This window comes from Colias croceus, chromosome 9 (assembly GCF_905220415.1).
Source record: "Colias croceus chromosome 9, ilColCroc2.1".
Classification (NCBI taxonomy): Eukaryota; Metazoa; Arthropoda; class Insecta; order Lepidoptera; family Pieridae; genus Colias; species Colias croceus.
The window spans coordinates 7,074,540-7,092,076 of record NC_059545.1 but is presented as its reverse complement, the minus strand read 5'-3'; the positions used below and the strand labels follow the sequence as shown (position 1 = coordinate 7,092,076).

General features: G+C 32.5%; 2 protein-coding genes across 4 annotated transcripts in view; one reads left to right on the top strand and one right to left on the bottom strand.

Annotated features, from left to right (window-relative positions):
- The window catches only part of LOC123694165 (glycogen-binding subunit 76A), a 61,434-nt gene extending 53,506 nt beyond the window's left edge, over positions 1-7,928 (top strand). For all 3 annotated transcript variants that reach the window (XM_045639502.1, XM_045639501.1, XM_045639500.1), the window contains exon 2: positions 6,012-7,928. In XM_045639502.1, the coding sequence (XP_045495458.1) occupies positions 6,018-7,640 (1,623 nt within the window). In that variant the 5' untranslated portion in view covers positions 6,012-6,017 and the 3' untranslated portion in view covers positions 7,641-7,928. The remainder of the gene's footprint in view (positions 1-6,011) is intronic.
- A 2,464-nt stretch (positions 7,929-10,392) lies between these two features.
- Positions 10,393-17,537, bottom strand: part of LOC123694431 (heparan sulfate 2-O-sulfotransferase pipe) — a 59,221-nt gene continuing 52,076 nt past the window's right edge. The window contains exons 8-10 of the mRNA XM_045639867.1: positions 12,709-12,833; positions 12,108-12,262; positions 10,393-11,661 (exon numbers count right to left, since the gene is read on the bottom strand). Coding sequence (XP_045495823.1) covers positions 11,435-11,661; positions 12,108-12,262; positions 12,709-12,833 — 507 coding nt within the window. The 3' untranslated portion in view covers positions 10,393-11,434. The remainder of the gene's footprint in view (positions 11,662-12,107; positions 12,263-12,708; positions 12,834-17,537) is intronic.

Genomic DNA, 17,537 nt, shown 5'->3' with positions numbered 1-17,537 from the left:
ATTTCAGTTCATGAAATCGATGTCACATTTAGTTGCTTTATATCCGTTAAATTCCTTACGAACGCAGCCATACCGTCGTAGGACGATATTAGTGCACAAAATAATCTCCACTCACCCGCAATTTTTTACTTTTTGTCAAGGTGTACAAGTTTATAATATTATTCTAAAACGTTAGAATAAGTGAATTGTAAATCCTTTGAAACAAATGTCTCTAAACCTAATTACTAATTAAGGCATTCCGATAACTATACGATAACGTCCCTTTCAGCTCAAATTCGGTAAACCAGAGAATCTAATTGTAAAATTTTTGGTACTTACACGTTTTAACCAAAAAATTTGCATTATTTGAAACATAGGAAACGTAATTTTCAATCAAATTATCCGTGTGTAATATGTCTAACTATATAAAATAAAAGTGAATCCCAAAATGTGTTGGTAAGCGCACAACTTTAGAACAGCTGAAACGATTTCTTTAATTTCTTATTATATTCCTTGAAGTACGAGGATGGTTCCTATGTAGAGAAAACGTGAACATGTACCACGGGCGAAGCCGGGGCGGACCGCCAGTTTTCACATAAATACGGATCAGATAAATACTTTTAAAAGGACACGTATAGACGAGTCTTGAATGTGTGGTATATTCGTGGTACATACATACATGCGCGAATTCAATCATTATTCAAAGCGGCCAACTCCCGTAAAATTTCTAACATATCCCGACATGTTCTGACACGCCGTGATTCATGCAATTACGCTAACAGCAATTAATACATAATACCTATATAATTTGTTCTTGGAGCTGACTCATCTCGTTCAATAATTTTTAGTAATAAACTATGATTTGAATTCCGAACCGTTCCTTGTGATAACGACAATGTAATAAAGTCGTAGCAATGGATTGCATGCCTGTAAATCTTTGAGTTGGCTCATAGGCGTTAGCCTTGGATTTATCCATACTATAAATTGAAATTTTTCCACGAAAAATTCACTTGTAACCTTGTAATATAAACACATTATTAAAAATGAAATAAAATGATAAAAATATCTATATACGAGAGGGTAATTGATATATCTAGTCAATATCAAATAATTACAAAAGTTATATTAACGATTCGAGTAAAACCGAACGGTAAATCCGTTAAAATTGCTTTACTCACAGTATCAAAGATTCAAATATTAATTTCAAATATATTGCATAATAAAATATTTCAAAAGAAAAAGTTACTATTTCAAGTAAATGTAACGGTTGTATCGTTAATATTAAATATATTTATTCATGCTATTAAGTATTTAAGCATATTGAAAAATAAACTATTGCTGAAGGATTCATTAAAAACTTCAACATTTTAAATAGTCCAACGGTTATACCGTTGATTTAAAATATTTTTACTCATTTTTAAGTAAAATATCATTAGAATAGATGTAAAAATAACTCACTGTACCGATGCGACGGGATACACTTTTAACACTTGCTATATGCAATACTTAATACTTAATAGCACCAAGGTTGTAGTCTGGTACACAACCTTCCGGCGGCGGAAGCTAGACGCCAATGAAGAAGATCTAGCGCCTGCACATTATCGTGCGCCGGCCGCGCCACCTGGTGGGAGGTGTGCCTTGTGCGAGAGAGATAGCATATATACAACGAGAAAGAGAGGGAAAATAGGCGGAAAAAGCTAGGTGCCTTCTCAATAAGTAAGCTTCAAATTACGGTCAAGTGTTTAATGGAGTTATGGGTAAATAAATTCTCATTGGTACATACTCTAAACTCTGAAGTCATAATATATTATGTATACAGGGTTACTTTTAAAACACCAGCAACCTCGCAGGACAAGATAACTAACATCATAAGTAACAACATTTGTTCTACGACTTTTGTCATAACGCAATAAATTATTTTTAAATGATTTTTTAAACTTTTATTGTACTCTCCTAACATTTGTAAGTCTATGTTCTATTCATTATCGGATGGACGACGCGACGCCCCCTTCCCCCTCTCGTTCGCTTCTTGTTTACGTAATTTTCGGGAGACGTAGAGTTTATAATATTCAAACGGAAAATTAAATGAATATTTATTTTTGTATGAAAATAAAATCTAACAAATTATCAAAAGTCGTAGAACAAATGTTATTGCTTATGATGTTAGCTATCTTGTCCTGCGAGGTTGCCGGTGTTTTACATGTAACCCTGTATAGTGTTTTCTTCTAGTTCTTAAATTAATCACGATTCAGTCGATCAAAGATCAAAGTGGGAAGTACCGAGTTATCCCTTTGACACCATTGAGTTAATAATATGTACTACGTAGTACATATATATTAACTCAATGTTTGAGACATGCCGACTTTGATATATTTTATTTCTATGTTCATTGCCTTCAGTTAAGCCCACTCCATTTATATCTAAATCGATATTATTTTATCGGACATTATCGAGATCGTCCTATCTGAATTTGTAATGACATTTTTATTACCTTTGAGAGGATGAAACCTTGATATAAGCTGTTGAAAGCGTCATCCCTAAATGGCGGATCGGATGCGAAATAAAATGATACCTACCTAATAATTATTAATATTCATTATTAAGTATCTGATTTGAGGTTAGGAGACTACCTCTTGTCGTTACAGTAATTATATTTTTGATATGCAAATTACGAAACGAAATATCAAATACGATTGTCAGGTATTGTATTGAATTCCTCGGTAGACTAATGGGATCAAGAGATTGACAAGGAACAAATCCACTTCTTACTCTCTCAAATTAGCCAGCATACGTGGCGCGCCGCGCGATCTGCTCATCATGTTATTGCGATTGTTATTTGTTATCTAGGAGTGACATCATAGGTGCATTATTTATAAACTGAATGCGCGGGTCGGGTGCGTTGACAGGGCTGTCAGTTTGAAATCGTAAGATTCTGCCTGCCTGAAGTAACTATGATAAGAAATTGGATTTACGATCCAGATTCCAGATTGTTAAGGTTAACGCTGCAAATAGAGATGCTAATTATATCAATATTGTTGGAAAATCACATTCTCAAAGCTGATAGCATGAGTTTAACCGTATATCCATAAAGTTAACGCAGTTATATCAAATTATTTTAAATAATACAACATAACAAATTAAAGCTTGGTGCTACGAATACTATAACTATTTGTCTTTATAATAACAGTCTAAAAAACATTTTTCTTAGATTTATTGAATAGGTACCAAGGTTAAAGTACGGCAACCCTACTGAATTGAATAATTACACTATTGAATAATCGTTTATTGCACTTATTATTGATTTATCTGTACCCTTCATCTATTTAAATACTTCAATTTTTTTTAACGGAAAAGCGACATTATCGAGAGTTCTAATCGTTGCATTTTTGCCTCGTCGGTCGTAAACATACATGGCCCTTTTTATCAAGGAAACAAACAAAACATAATGCATTGTGATAGGTCAGTTCATACATAATCAGTAAAGTTACTTTATTTATTAAATTATCCTTTGCTTTTACGATTTTAATAGGTTACATATTCAATTGAATATTATGCGTACCTAATCAATTTATAAAATTTTCTATAGTTATAAATAATCTATAGTTTCAATTATTTTTAATATTTTTATAAGGTACCTAGATACAACTAAACATTTAGTCGTTTATTTGATTTTTCGCCTACCCACAGATTTTGACGTGCACAAATTACGTATTTTGGCACCAAATATCTACTTAGCACGTGACTGGAGTAGTTTCATTTCATGTTGTTGATTATATTTGTATGATTCAGATATTTGATTTTACGTTCAATAAATTACCTATTTATATCTATATACATTATGCATCTTTGTTTTTATCCATGTTACTTGTCAGTTGTCATAAGAAAAGTTATTTTATTTAAATATTTATTCCTCGTCGTATTAAGTACGTATTACCTCATGTGCTGACAACTTTTCCTTCAGACATTGTTGATAAATCCATATTGTTGGGTAATTTAAATACCTTAACCCTTAAATAGAATTGAAGGTAACATTATAGATAAAATAAATCATTACTTAATTTGTAAAGTACACTAGCTTGACCATTAGGAGATATCACTTGTTGCCTTGACAACGACATATAAAAACTTGCTATCAGTTGAGACTTGATGATGTTTTCACAACAAATGATCTGTAATATAATCTAAGAGAAAATGTAATACATTTTGTTACCTGTGTTTTGCTGAAAATAAATAATTTTTCATTTTTATTTTCATTTTCATTTTCATTGGTTTGTGTTAAATTGCAAATATATAGTTATTTTACGCATTTGTGTTTTTTTTTTTTTTTTTTTTTTTTTTGCTATAGGATAGCAACCGAGCAGACGCGTCGCCTGGTGTTAAGCGATACACGCCGCCCATAAGCATCCACTCCACTGGGAAGTGGATGTGTTGCTATCCTCAAAGGGATTTGGAAAGGGAGAAGGGGCGAGGATAGGAGGGAATGAGGATAGGGAAGGAGAGGTTGGGTAGGGGATGGGAAGGGATGTGGGCCTGTGTTGCTTGTAGTGTGATACCATAGAAATTTTAAATTGACACAGTTTCGTATAAGTATAATAAACTAAACTATATAATATTACCTATTACTTACTACATACACTTAGGTACCTACTACGACCATGTTCTTAATCTTTGTCTAAGGTTTTGTTAAAAATTCATGCAGTGTTTTTTGAATTTACACGTTATACATATATACGTATAGATAGTTATTAACAGTTATACGTATGCGGTGAAAATCATTTGAAACGTGTAATTTTTGTCATAACGCAGAATCTGGGTTAAAAATTTAGTTTATGTCTTCAAATTAAGAAAACTTTTCTTGGAACCAATTTGACATCTTTAATTTTTTTACTATGTGTAGAATACTTAAAAATATTGTACATACTTCCAAATATTGTGCTATTTGCCATCCTTGATGCACCTATTTTTGATAAGCCTGTGACTTATAATTGTTAAAAGTATAATAATATTTTTAGACGAAAAAAATCTATTCTAGAATATGGCTACTAACTACTAATCATTATACCTAAATAGGATAACTACATAAATTCTGTGATTAAACCATTTGTTCTCGGTAAGCAAGTTAAATAGGTTGCTTCTTCTTATTAGGTGCTGTCACCTAGTTGTGTATGTAAATTATTCTATTTTAATGTAATGAAGCCATTCACTTGACCTGTAATGTATTATTTTCTTTACATTGTAGGTATGAACAGAAAAAAATATGGTATAGAGTACAAAAGTAATGTAGGTATTTATTTTTTATATCTAGTATCTACGCAATTCTCTTATATACATATATTAATATCTTCATGAATAAATAAATAAAATAAATATGTATAATAATACTAAGTATAATAAAATAATACACATATTATTAAATGAGCCATATGTTTATAGACTAACGACAGAAGATAGGTGTTTATTATCAATGAAATGTCTTGTGCCCACATTAAAACACTTAACAACAATTTAATGATTATTAATAATCACACATGACAAATATATTCAGCTTGAAAATTACGTTTAGATAAGCTTCACAATTTTATAACATGTATTTATGTTTTTATCATAGTTACTTTCGATCTGCGAGGTGCGTGCTGAATGCTGATCATACCGCACCATTTTAATTTATCTTATCGAGGTCGTTCACTCTTGACATTCAACTTGTATGTCATGATAGTCACGATCCAATAGTCTCACCCAGTATAATATGCAAATGTGCAATAAAGTACGCAATTACTGCAGTTTTAAAATAAATGCCTATTGTATTATTCAGGTCAAAGGGGGTAAGGTGTTTGACCAAATATACTTCACTCTTAAACTATTAAATTGTTTTTAAAACGTTTAAACATATAGATGACACGTAGTTTAACAGGCTGATAAGATTTATGATTAAAAAACTATATAGATATGTTATCTTATTTAATCACATTCCTAGGTTTGCAATTTCAAAAATGTGTCGTATGCTGTGCTAATTAAGGTCTCTTTTTTTTCAGACGCAAATGAGTGGTGATCGCGCCAACTCCCAGTGCGGTCTGACATCGCTATTGCCCATGTCTTGTCGCGGACGCGCTGCGGCGTTCGCTCGCGACCTACACTCTAGACTTCGCAACCTTGGCGCCGCGCAAGATGGAGAATGTGTACACGAGAACACCTGGCTCACGCGTGACAACGGCCCACATCGACCATGCACATCTGCTCAACGGGAACTGGATACTTTCTACGATTTTGAGCTGGAATGTGAAAGCCCGTCTAGTCCCGTAGATGAAGATGATGCCCCTTTACCTCAACGACTTTCAGAAGATACCGAACCGCCTTACTACGACGTCGACTGTGACGAACTCAAGGAACAAACCAAATTAATGTTAAAGCAACCCGACAATGGTAAAAATGGATTTAAATTCTCAACAGCTTTTTACACAGAATCACCCATCAAAATGCAGCCTACGCCTAAAGAAAATGGGCATGCAGATAAACCATTATACTCTCCAATAACTTTCGAAGGTTGTGCTCGACATAATAGCTACGATGAAATAGATTGTTCGATATTATCACCTATTACCCTCGGGGAGAATGGCAGGATACACTTACCTAATCACATAAATTCTACCGTTGATAGTGATTCTGAATTCGAATCGGCTAAAAGCGAACCTTCGGATGCCATTGAAGATGATTTACAAAACGGAAAAAGGTTAGAAAACGATATTAGTGCTGATGTAGAAAACTTATCTCTCATTGATGTAGAGCTTTTGGATGAAGAAACTATAGTTGAAACAACAGAGATTGCAGAACCTACCAGTAAGGTCAACGAAGCAGAAATCCAGCTTAAAGTAGTCAGTTCGGAAGTATGTGTAAATGAAAAAGAGTCTTCGCCTGCAGAAATTGAGCAATCACTTGTAAACAATGAGTCTCAAATTGACGAAGAAGCTGAGGATGACAGACCCCAGCGAGTACGTCGCTGTTCATCATTAAAAACTGGAAAAACGCCTCCTGGAACACCAGGACGTAAAAAGATTGTACGATTTGCGGATGTTCTAGGTTTAGATCTGGCAGATGTGAAAACATTTATGGATGAGATACCAGTTATTCCAAAATCCGCTTACGATGATCTCGCTGGATGTGATGTACAAAATTCACCACCAGTGCGACCAACCCCAAGACTTGGTGCTCTAACGCTAGTTCCGCTGTTTCAAGTGCCTCATGATGTAACTGAAAAACTCGAAAGACAAAATGTTTGTTTAGAAAGCGCAAGAGTGTCTGATGGTGTTCACGTCACAGTATGTGGCTCGGTTCGTGTAAGAAACTTAGACTTTCATAAGACTGTCCACATTCGTTATACAATGAATCGATGGAGAACTTACACGGACCTCCAGGCGACGTACGTTCAGGGCTCATGTGATGGTTACTCTGACCGCTTCCAATTTGTTTTATACGCACCATGTATAGCTTCAGGACAGAGGTTAGAAATAGCAGTGAGGTTTCAGTGCAAAGGACAGCAGTTTTGGGATAATAATAGCGGAGCAAACTACTGTTTTGATTGCTTAGCTTTGGGGGCAACACTAAATCCACCTTCGCCCCCAGGGGCTCTTCACCCCACTCTGGACTGGCATCCCTCCTTCTACTGATGCGATCTAGCTAGCTTGAAGCGTAAGAGAAACGAATACGTCGATGGCGTTAGAAAAGAACATTGGTGGAGTATCTGGCAGGTCCTGGTTCGACTGTGTGTATGCAAGGCGGCTCGCAGGACGCCTGTTGCTAGTCACATTCCTGTGCCTGCTTCCATTGCTGTCGGTTCCTACACGAGAGAACTTGGCGTACTAAATTATTGAGGCTTCAGATGTAAAGCAATGTTGTGATATACTTTAGATTAGGTGTAGATACTATGTAACGAGTGAACGACTCGTGAGGAGTGCCATTTGCAATAATTATCACTTATTTTGATGATTTCTCATTATATTTTGTTGATAGATGTACGTCCGCGGGACAATAAAACTCAATTATAAGTGTAAAGTCAGTTATGGGAGAGTAAGGATGACGCATGCGAGCTGCCCTCATGGTTCCTTTGTAATGTTTGTATATAGGTTGAGAGGTGATTTTGAAAGAATAAATATTTTATTAGAATATTAAGAAAACTGTTAGCCTTATATTAAGCAGTACCTATGTTGAAACATCACCTAGATAGACTGTCATAAATAAAAAGTAGGTATTAAAATATTAATCTAAATAAGAGATGGCAACGTGTCGTCTATATTTGTATATTGTTATTATAATGAATGTTGATTTATAGATAATTAAGTTAATTAATCTTTGTAAAAACGATTTATCAACTCTGTTTCACATTTTTATGGTGTTTTAACTGATACTGTTTTCTATTTTTATAATAAACAATAAAACATCAATCCATGACAAATATATCTATATAAATAAGTTGAAAAAATATTTTGTTTACTGATATTTTGAGATTCTATTTTATAAAGAGACTATTAGGAATTATGAAATTAAATTATTATTATTATATTTAAGAAATCAGCAATATTTATTAAGATTCATTTTCTATAATGTATGTACCTGAATTCTGTAATGCGGCCATTTTAATTTTTATTATTCGGTTTAAAAATTAATATGCCTCTGTACTGATTTATAATCGATTATTGTATTTTAATAAAATTAATTGACCGTTGTTTTATTGATAAACAATTCTAATAAACGAATGTGCATAATATTTAAACGTGCTGTTTCATTTACCCGTCTGACATGTAAATAGGTAATAATACAACATAATATATATTAATTCTAAGACTAATGATACTTAATCGCTTTATACCTAGTATACCTACGTCTAGCTGTGCTCCGTACTCCGTTCAAACAAACAAATTCTTCAGCTTTATAATATTAGTATAGATTTTGAACACTTACAAGTGTTATTGTAGGTATAGCTTGACTATTGATACAAAATGTAATTAATAATTATCAATTCAAAATAAAGGACAGTTAAGCGCAAAATGTACATAGGACATAGGTACACATAGGACATGGTGACAAATAAAACCTAGTTGACAAATTAAACCTAGTTAGGAACTACCGAACTGGAATAGTACAAATAGTATATATATTTTTACAATGAATTCTGCATTTAATGGTCTCATTTCATAAGTTAAATAATATTTAATATCACTTATACGAAAAGCGATCAGCTTTCATTTCATTATCAAAAGAAAATGAAGTTATCTTGACACTTGACAGTGCAGTTCCTATCGTGTTTTTTTTAAATAATAAAAACAAAAACTAAGAATAAAATCTGTGAATAAAATCGACCTGTAGAGCCATCTAGCGATAGAAAGTAGAACTGAGAATGTAACATTACAATAATATTATCAAAAGTTATGAATGATCATATCATGTCAAGTTGTGTGCTTAACTGTAAATTGGATCTAACGTGAAATTCTTAACTACATAAATATCAATAAATAAGGTGGTAAAGTATAAATAATGACGAATTTATTCAATTAATGATACTATGTATTGATTGAGATTGAGTTAGACATACCTACAAATAAGCACTTATTAAGCAAAACACGGTCATATGAAGAAACATATACGAATTTGTGAATATGTAAGTATATTCGTACCTACCGAGTAACCCGCGTTGTTTAGCAATGGGTGTAACGAAGAATGAAAATAGAAGACGCCTATTAAAATTTTAGTAGCAAAATGTATTGTAAGTGTTTATAACTTAAATATAAAACGGACGTAAAATAATCGACAATTATTATATTATGTCAATATTTCACAATATAGTTAATTATAATAAAAACAAAAACCTTTATCGCATTATGTATTTCAATACATAATACGATATTTCAATACATAATACGATATACTACACGAATACATTGTGGGGCCCGAAGAAAGCACTTCATGCTTTCATTCAACTAGCTGTGACCCGCGGTTTTACCCGTATTGGTCTGCTCCTGTTTGTCTTAGCGTGATGATAATTATATACCTAGCCTATAGCCTTTCTCGATAAATGACTGATGAATAATTAAACACCGAAATGAATGAAGAATAATCTAACACCGAAATAATTTTTCAAATCGGACCAATAGTTCCTGAGATTAGCACATTCAAACAAACAAACTCTTCAGCTTTATAATATGTAATAATAGTACAGATTTACACTATTTTCTCCATTTACAGTTTCTTGATGCTACTGGAGCTGTTTAAAGATTTACTTCATTTATTTATTGCTGGTTTTTTACAGTTTTTCTTTCAATCATTATTTAATAATAAATCAAATAGACCAATTCAAAGTATTTCCATTAATAACAGCACAATACAATAATTCTTCATAGAGGAAGTAAATAAAATAACATTATCTACTTGTAAATCCTTTATTATTTACGTAAAGCTTATTTTATATAATTAACAGACTAAACATATCACAATTATTGGACGATAAATACAGAATATAAATATTGAACAGTCATAGAAAAGAAATTTGTGATTTTGAGAATTCAGTCAACATATTCAGTTAAACAATTTAATAAATAGCTACAATTAATATTAAAACAATTATGATACGTAACTCGACTGTTTCGTCTTTTGTAAAAGTTATGTTTAGTGTTTTTTTTTTATATCATCTAATGTTTTAGTTAGATGATGACAACACACGCTTAAATATATCACAACTTAAAATTAATATTTACAATCATATTTAGTCATAATTTAGATTTCCTTAATCAAATTTTACTAAAATTATATTGCCAAGTGCCAGTTATAGCTTTAAGAAAGCATAATTTTAGTCTCGCTATTACTATATTACAACATAGATAATATAGAGGACGTAAAAAATATTAAAAATAATAAAAATTAAAATGCTACGAGGTCGTAGTACCGTTTCACTTTTAATATGAATTTATTCCAACAGCATGCTAAGCTTTGAATATTTAACAAAATATATTGATACATAAATATCATATGTCTGTATTTAAAATACAATTTTCTACTCAAATTTAATAGATAGGAATTTGGTATTTATTATATCTATAACAATCTTTAATTACTTTTGGACAACAACTAGAACTTTAACTTTTAAATCAAATTGAGGAACAAATTTCATTTTCATTTACCTAAGTAATTAAAAGACATCACTATCTCATATACAATTAGCCACATAAATTAATTAGTCGCTATATATAGTGGAAATTCAAAATTCGGATACTTATAGACTTTTAAAGACTTTCTAAACTTAACAATTCAGACCTTATTATACAAAAGAATACATATACAAAATCGTTATTTTGAACTTCAAATTATGATAAAACTTGGATAAAGATCTATAGGTACATAATGCTGTATCTAATGAAAGACTAAACAGAGTCGTGACTGGGTGAAGTAAAGCACAGATAAAACAAAATATTTATAATCTGTCGTACAAATGTCGTCTCCCGAAACTGGACGTAGGAGCCGAGGGTAGGGTAATGGTGGGATCTCTTAGCGCTTTGAGTTGCATGTGAAGCCTTTGCTTGCAGAACTCGTAAAATTCAATTTCTCGTGTGAAATTAGCTCGGACGATATTTTTCACTTCCTCGGAGACAGGCGGCTTGAATGAGTTGCGGTTTATTTGGTTGAATGTATGGAGTTCCTCTGTAATAAAAGTATGGTAACATATTTTATGTATGGTACAGGTACATTCTAGGGAAACACGCTCCATCTTAGGCCACATCTCAGCTTACCATCAGGCGAGATCGTGGCCAAGCGCTCCCCTATCGCAGCATAAAAAAAAGAATGTGTGTACTTATGTACACGCGTTAGAAGTTATACTTCTTTGGCGTATGGCAAAAAAATACTAGAATATACAACTTGAACATAGTTATCAATTTTCATACCACCTAGAACTAACTTCATGCTGTTAAATTTAGGTGTCGGTGTGCGCGCGCATCGTAAAAATTCACTCTCATCATTTTTCTCCAGCGCCAATAGAAGTATAACTTCAAAAAAATAATAATAACATATTATATGTTTTATCAACTATAACGTTGATGAGTTATAGGCATTTTTAATAATAAATCAAGTAAGTAAATGTTATATACCCCAATACATCCGCCACGCGCCTCTAAAGAACTTAGGGATGTATCGCTCGAGGGCCAGTAGAGTTGAGTTCATGTCTTCGAGCACACCCACGACTGCATATTGTTGTTCCACCACACGTTTCGCCCTTTGTAGAGCTTCCACTGTATTGAAGGGCCTGGAATAGGAACGTGTATTTTTTATAATTGGTAGCGTGATTAATAAATTTACTGACGTTAATGAGTTAAACATATATTTTATATTCATTTAATGGTTATGATAAATAACTAATTACTTAATAAGCACGTCCCCACAGATCGAGCCGCCTAATGAAAATTTACGTCAAGTCTAGTATCTCATCTGAGGTCAAGTGTGGAATAGACTTTCAAGCATATTATCAAAAATCGTATGTAGTAGTTTATTAATTATTTATTTTATTAAAATGAGCAAAACCAAAAACCACAAAACCAGTTTTGACAATGTTTTACCAAAGCTACGTTATTCCTGAGACTTCCTAGATAAGAACATATTTTTGTGTACCTATGCAGGTATTAAAGCGCAACCAGAGAATCTATCTGTTTAATATCTATTTAATACTACACATATACAATTAAAACTACTTACGTGCATTGTGGCTCATGTCCACAGAAGAACAGGGTCTGTCGTCGATGGTCTCCGATACCTTCGTGGGTCTCTCCTTCTATGTAGCGACATTCACGGTCACCGCTTAGCACACAGGTTTCGAAGTCCTGCAACAATAGATTGTAAAATTGAACAAAAATATATAAAAATAATACCTCATGTTCGGGGCTATTTTCTGCTTAAATAAATAGTTTAATTAAACAAAGATGGTTATGGATTTCTTTTATACTTTTTCTTTTTGCAATCTGCGATCTTCGATATTAAGAAAAATAAAGGATAGAAATTTGTTAGGGCCGTACCGCTTATTTGCTGGACTTGGCGAGGGCACTGCTGTGCCCCCAGAATTTTTTATCAAATTCATAATACTTATTATCTTTATTGTAGACCGTAGATACATCAAATTACTGTATACGTTTTTGTATATGGGTACCTAGGACGCACGTTCCTAATAATCTCTATGATTAGTTACATGATACAATTAAAAGGAAGACCAAAATATAATACATTGTTACATTGACAAAAAATCTCCACACGTGATACAGATCAATATTTCGTTCCGCCAATGTAATTAAAACATCACTTTTTATCGAGCAAAACTAATTTATTTTTTGCCGCAACGCTGAAACGTCCTGTCGTAACTCCAACTAAATACGTGTATGTATCTTATTTAACAATAGACCAATTGTATGGACAATAATTACCTATACACGTACAGTTGCAATGACTCGTTAGTACTTATTGAACAATAAGAAAGTACTATAGAAGCCAGCATATACTAGTGATTTCAAGATATAAAGAAAATAACAAATACGGATATCTAGAAATCATAAGTTATTAAGTATAATGTAATTCGTTTTTATCAAATATTTAGCAAAAAATAAATTCCTCCTGCACGAGGGATAAAAAAAATTATCGCCGAAAAGAGAGAGACGACGACGAGCTTTTTTTACGACTTGATACTAATGATAAAAGTTATGATAGCGTTCAACGATAATCTGTCAAATAAATGCTTATATTTTTGAAGTTTTGTTTCATTAACACTCGTGTAATTAAAAATTATAATTATAATTCATATTTAACTTAACCCTGTTTAATTAAAGTATCATGTGTATCACTGATGCAACAACACGACTAAACAGTTAAACTCTACGTCAATCACATGCTATCGTTCCCATTAATTATTCTCAGTACTGTTATACAATTAGCACGCCTCGACCCCAAGGCGAGTAAAGGATATGTAATTGAATCGATCAAGATTAGATAGCCTTACATTTAAAAATATTTAATTAGTCAGGAGTCGACTGTAAAATCAAAATACCTACAACGCTAGTTCTTATTTTTACGACGATGTTTTTCTTAGTATATTATAAAATTATTTGATACTCAATAATTTACAAACAGATAATTAAATTACTTCAATAATTTGTCAAGATGATCAAATTGGGGGCCAATTTTCGTGTAGTCTAACCATAAGTCTGACCATTTGGACTTTTACGCAACATCCCGTCACAATCATTTCGTGAATTGTTTCGGGCCCTTTTTAATCACTCGTTTTTTTCTTCCAATGAAAAGAAAGTGGAAGACAAAATACTTGAATGTTTCCATTTTGTTCTATTTATCGAAAAGTGCCGCAGTTTCACTAATAAAATAAAACTATACTTTACGCACCAAGGGAAGCCCTTCACCAAATGTATACTTAATCGTGTAGGTACGCAACTTTCAAAAGCAAAATATCCCATCGCAAACATGAAGTTCCAATGTCTTGACATATAAAAAGCATGTCTACTGACAGCGAAAACGAGATCACACAATACAATAATGGTCTATCTGGGTCTTTGCACCTGTCGCTTTGTCGTGGTTACCGAATCGGAGTCAATTCTCGTTTCTTCGAACTACTTACTTTATTATTATCGTGACTGTGTAGGTTTCTTTGGCAGATAACTAATCTAGTATTAGTTCGAGATTGTGTGATATAGTACTCACTACACTCAGTAATTGGGAAAGTTTGTAAACATCTTCAAATTAAAACGTGTGGAGGAAATAATAAAATTAAAATGAGAGCTGAGGGATGCTGAGAGTTAGGTTACATCGGCAAACATAAAATTAGTGCTGATTTAAATAAAGTGTTTTTTGTTGATTAAGGTTTGAAGAGACGAAAATTTGGACTTCTTCCGCAAAATTTTAAATTATGTTTTTTATTTGTTTTGAATAAAATACAAATCTCATTTTATTTATGTGAAATAAAAATCCTATTATCCTATTATTATGTTGAAAGTTATTCAAGTAAAATATCTCACTTATACCAATCATAACGTAATTTCACAATAAAATAAATATAATTATAATGAGTAGGCATCACTGTTCCAAAGTTAATGGTACATGAGATGTAATTTACAAATTTGTTTTACAATAGACTTTGATATGATATGTGATTCACAATTCATTTAGTAAAAGTTCGTTACGAGCTGTCAATTTTTTAGATTGACAGCTGTTTCGTATCATTAATCTTAACCAAGAAGCTTATATCTAATACACTGGAGATTGCACTATGACCATTGACTTGTCACAAGAAAATATAACCTTGAATGACGTCAGTGTTGTTTTTTGTCTCTTTCTGTGGGTGACCACACTGGTTTGTATATTCAGGATTTTTCGAAATAGAAAAAACTAAAAATCATGGTCTATAAATAATAACGACATATATTTTTAACAGTATTAATTATATTATAATATTACTGGCCATACTTTATAGGTACGTACAATTTTAATTGGTATAGAATGATAATTTTAAATAACTCTTGGCTACAAAGCCTGGATATGAACCGATATATAGCATTAACATCCTTTGTAAATAGAGGAAAGTTGTGTTTTGCATCAGATGCTGTTTACCAAATTGTAAGCTACTCAGATCTTCTTTTTAAACGCGTTGCTTCGACGGGTCAATTTCAAGCCAAAATCATCAAAGAAAAACTGTTTATAATAAACGCCTTGCACAAATTTCAGCTAACTTTACAAAGTTTATTTTTCAAAAGGTATTTTTTTCTGGGTCGTAATCCTCAGTAATTTTACCCTTGATGGGCACATATATTTCTTTTTATTTTACTTTTTGGAAAGCTGAAATACCTAAAACAAAAAATATGAGGTAAGTTAAAAAAGTATAAATTTCAATGTAAAAACGAACAATCTTATAACTACATGTGAGTGCAATACCGATGTCGAGTGTTGTTTCATTACTAGTAAAAATCTTGAAAATGGTGATCTAAATTTCATCATAATATTGTTATTACAATATATTCTCTTCACTATCCATAAAAACTCGTCATCATGGTTACCTTACTTGTTAATTTTGTTTATTGAAAACTTGTTGAAAAGTGATAAAGTATTAGGAAAATAACAAATTTAACATGACTGCTTTCTAAAATGATGCAAAATTTTACAATTTTTGCCATTGAAATGATTCTAAACAGGTAAATGCAGGAGTATTGAGGAATACTGTAAATAACGTAAATATACACTTGCCTGTGAAATTCTATGCCAGAATTTGGTGTCCAAACACTTCTGCAATTTTTCACAATGCAATACATTATTTATATTCGGAAAATATTTATTAAATACGCAACAATATTAATTAATATTCGAAGCGACGCAATTTTTTTGACACTTATGCCATATTGTCAAAGTGAGAGTTGCTACAATTTTATTATGGTAACTACCCATAATCAGGGAGTATCGCTTTTTAATAATTGGTCCAGATACTTATTTTATTTAGCATAAATAATAATTGTCTCATCCAACAATGCTTCTGAATGACGTTGTTGGCAATTTATCAACAAACTCATGTACAAAAACTAACCTTTTGCACAGAATATTACGGCATACATAGTAGCCTTGGGAAAACTTCGTATTAACAGTGGCAATACCAAGTTAGGTGTGAAAGTGATAAAACACAACAATTTTCTTGTTACACGTCAAATGTTCATACCGAAATCTCCAGTGTATAAGATTTATGCTTCTTGATCTTAACTATCTCACAATGACACAGTAAACGATAATATTACACCTTGTGTGTAAATAAACGAACAATTTCACGATCAATAAAAACCAAGTACTAATGACGAATCAAAACACTCCACTATATTTTTTAACTTTTATGTTTTACCACAAAAAATCAAGCCATCAATTGGCCTCTTTGATTTAATTGAGTAGAAAAACACCGTTGAATTTTTTCGTGCAAAAATGTTCGTACGAATATTTTTTTTTTTGCCATTATGGCGTTAGTTTTTTGAAATCTAATATAAGAATAGCTGTATAGTGTATAATGGTAATCGGTAAATATTTCTAGACTTACTGAATGCTATTGGAAGAATATAATATCTCACCATAAGTATAATTATTATACATGGTGTTGCCTTGTGTGCGTCCTAACTGTTTGCATCGGCATAATAATAGTTTTGTAGTGTAGATCTACATATTTTTAAAATTTTTTTTATTCAACAAAATGCATTACCGATGAATCTCAGTAATCAAGTCAGAGAGACTTAAATTTATCCTTGTTTCATTCGTAACTTTGTTGGTACTATATATGGCCTGTCTGCGGACGCGGTTCTACCGAATACCCGCGGCCCCGTCAATAAAGCGGCACGGCGGAACACAGTGGAGTTTAGTCGGTAGGTCCCTGCACTCAGCAGGGTGAGTCCGACATAACCCAGGGCTCTTTCCCCCGCCCCCCAACGGTCCAGGCCTTGTCGCGGCGGAGGGGCTCAGTAGCTCAGAGTTATGGCCCTCTGAATGAAGCGAAATTGGACCAGCGA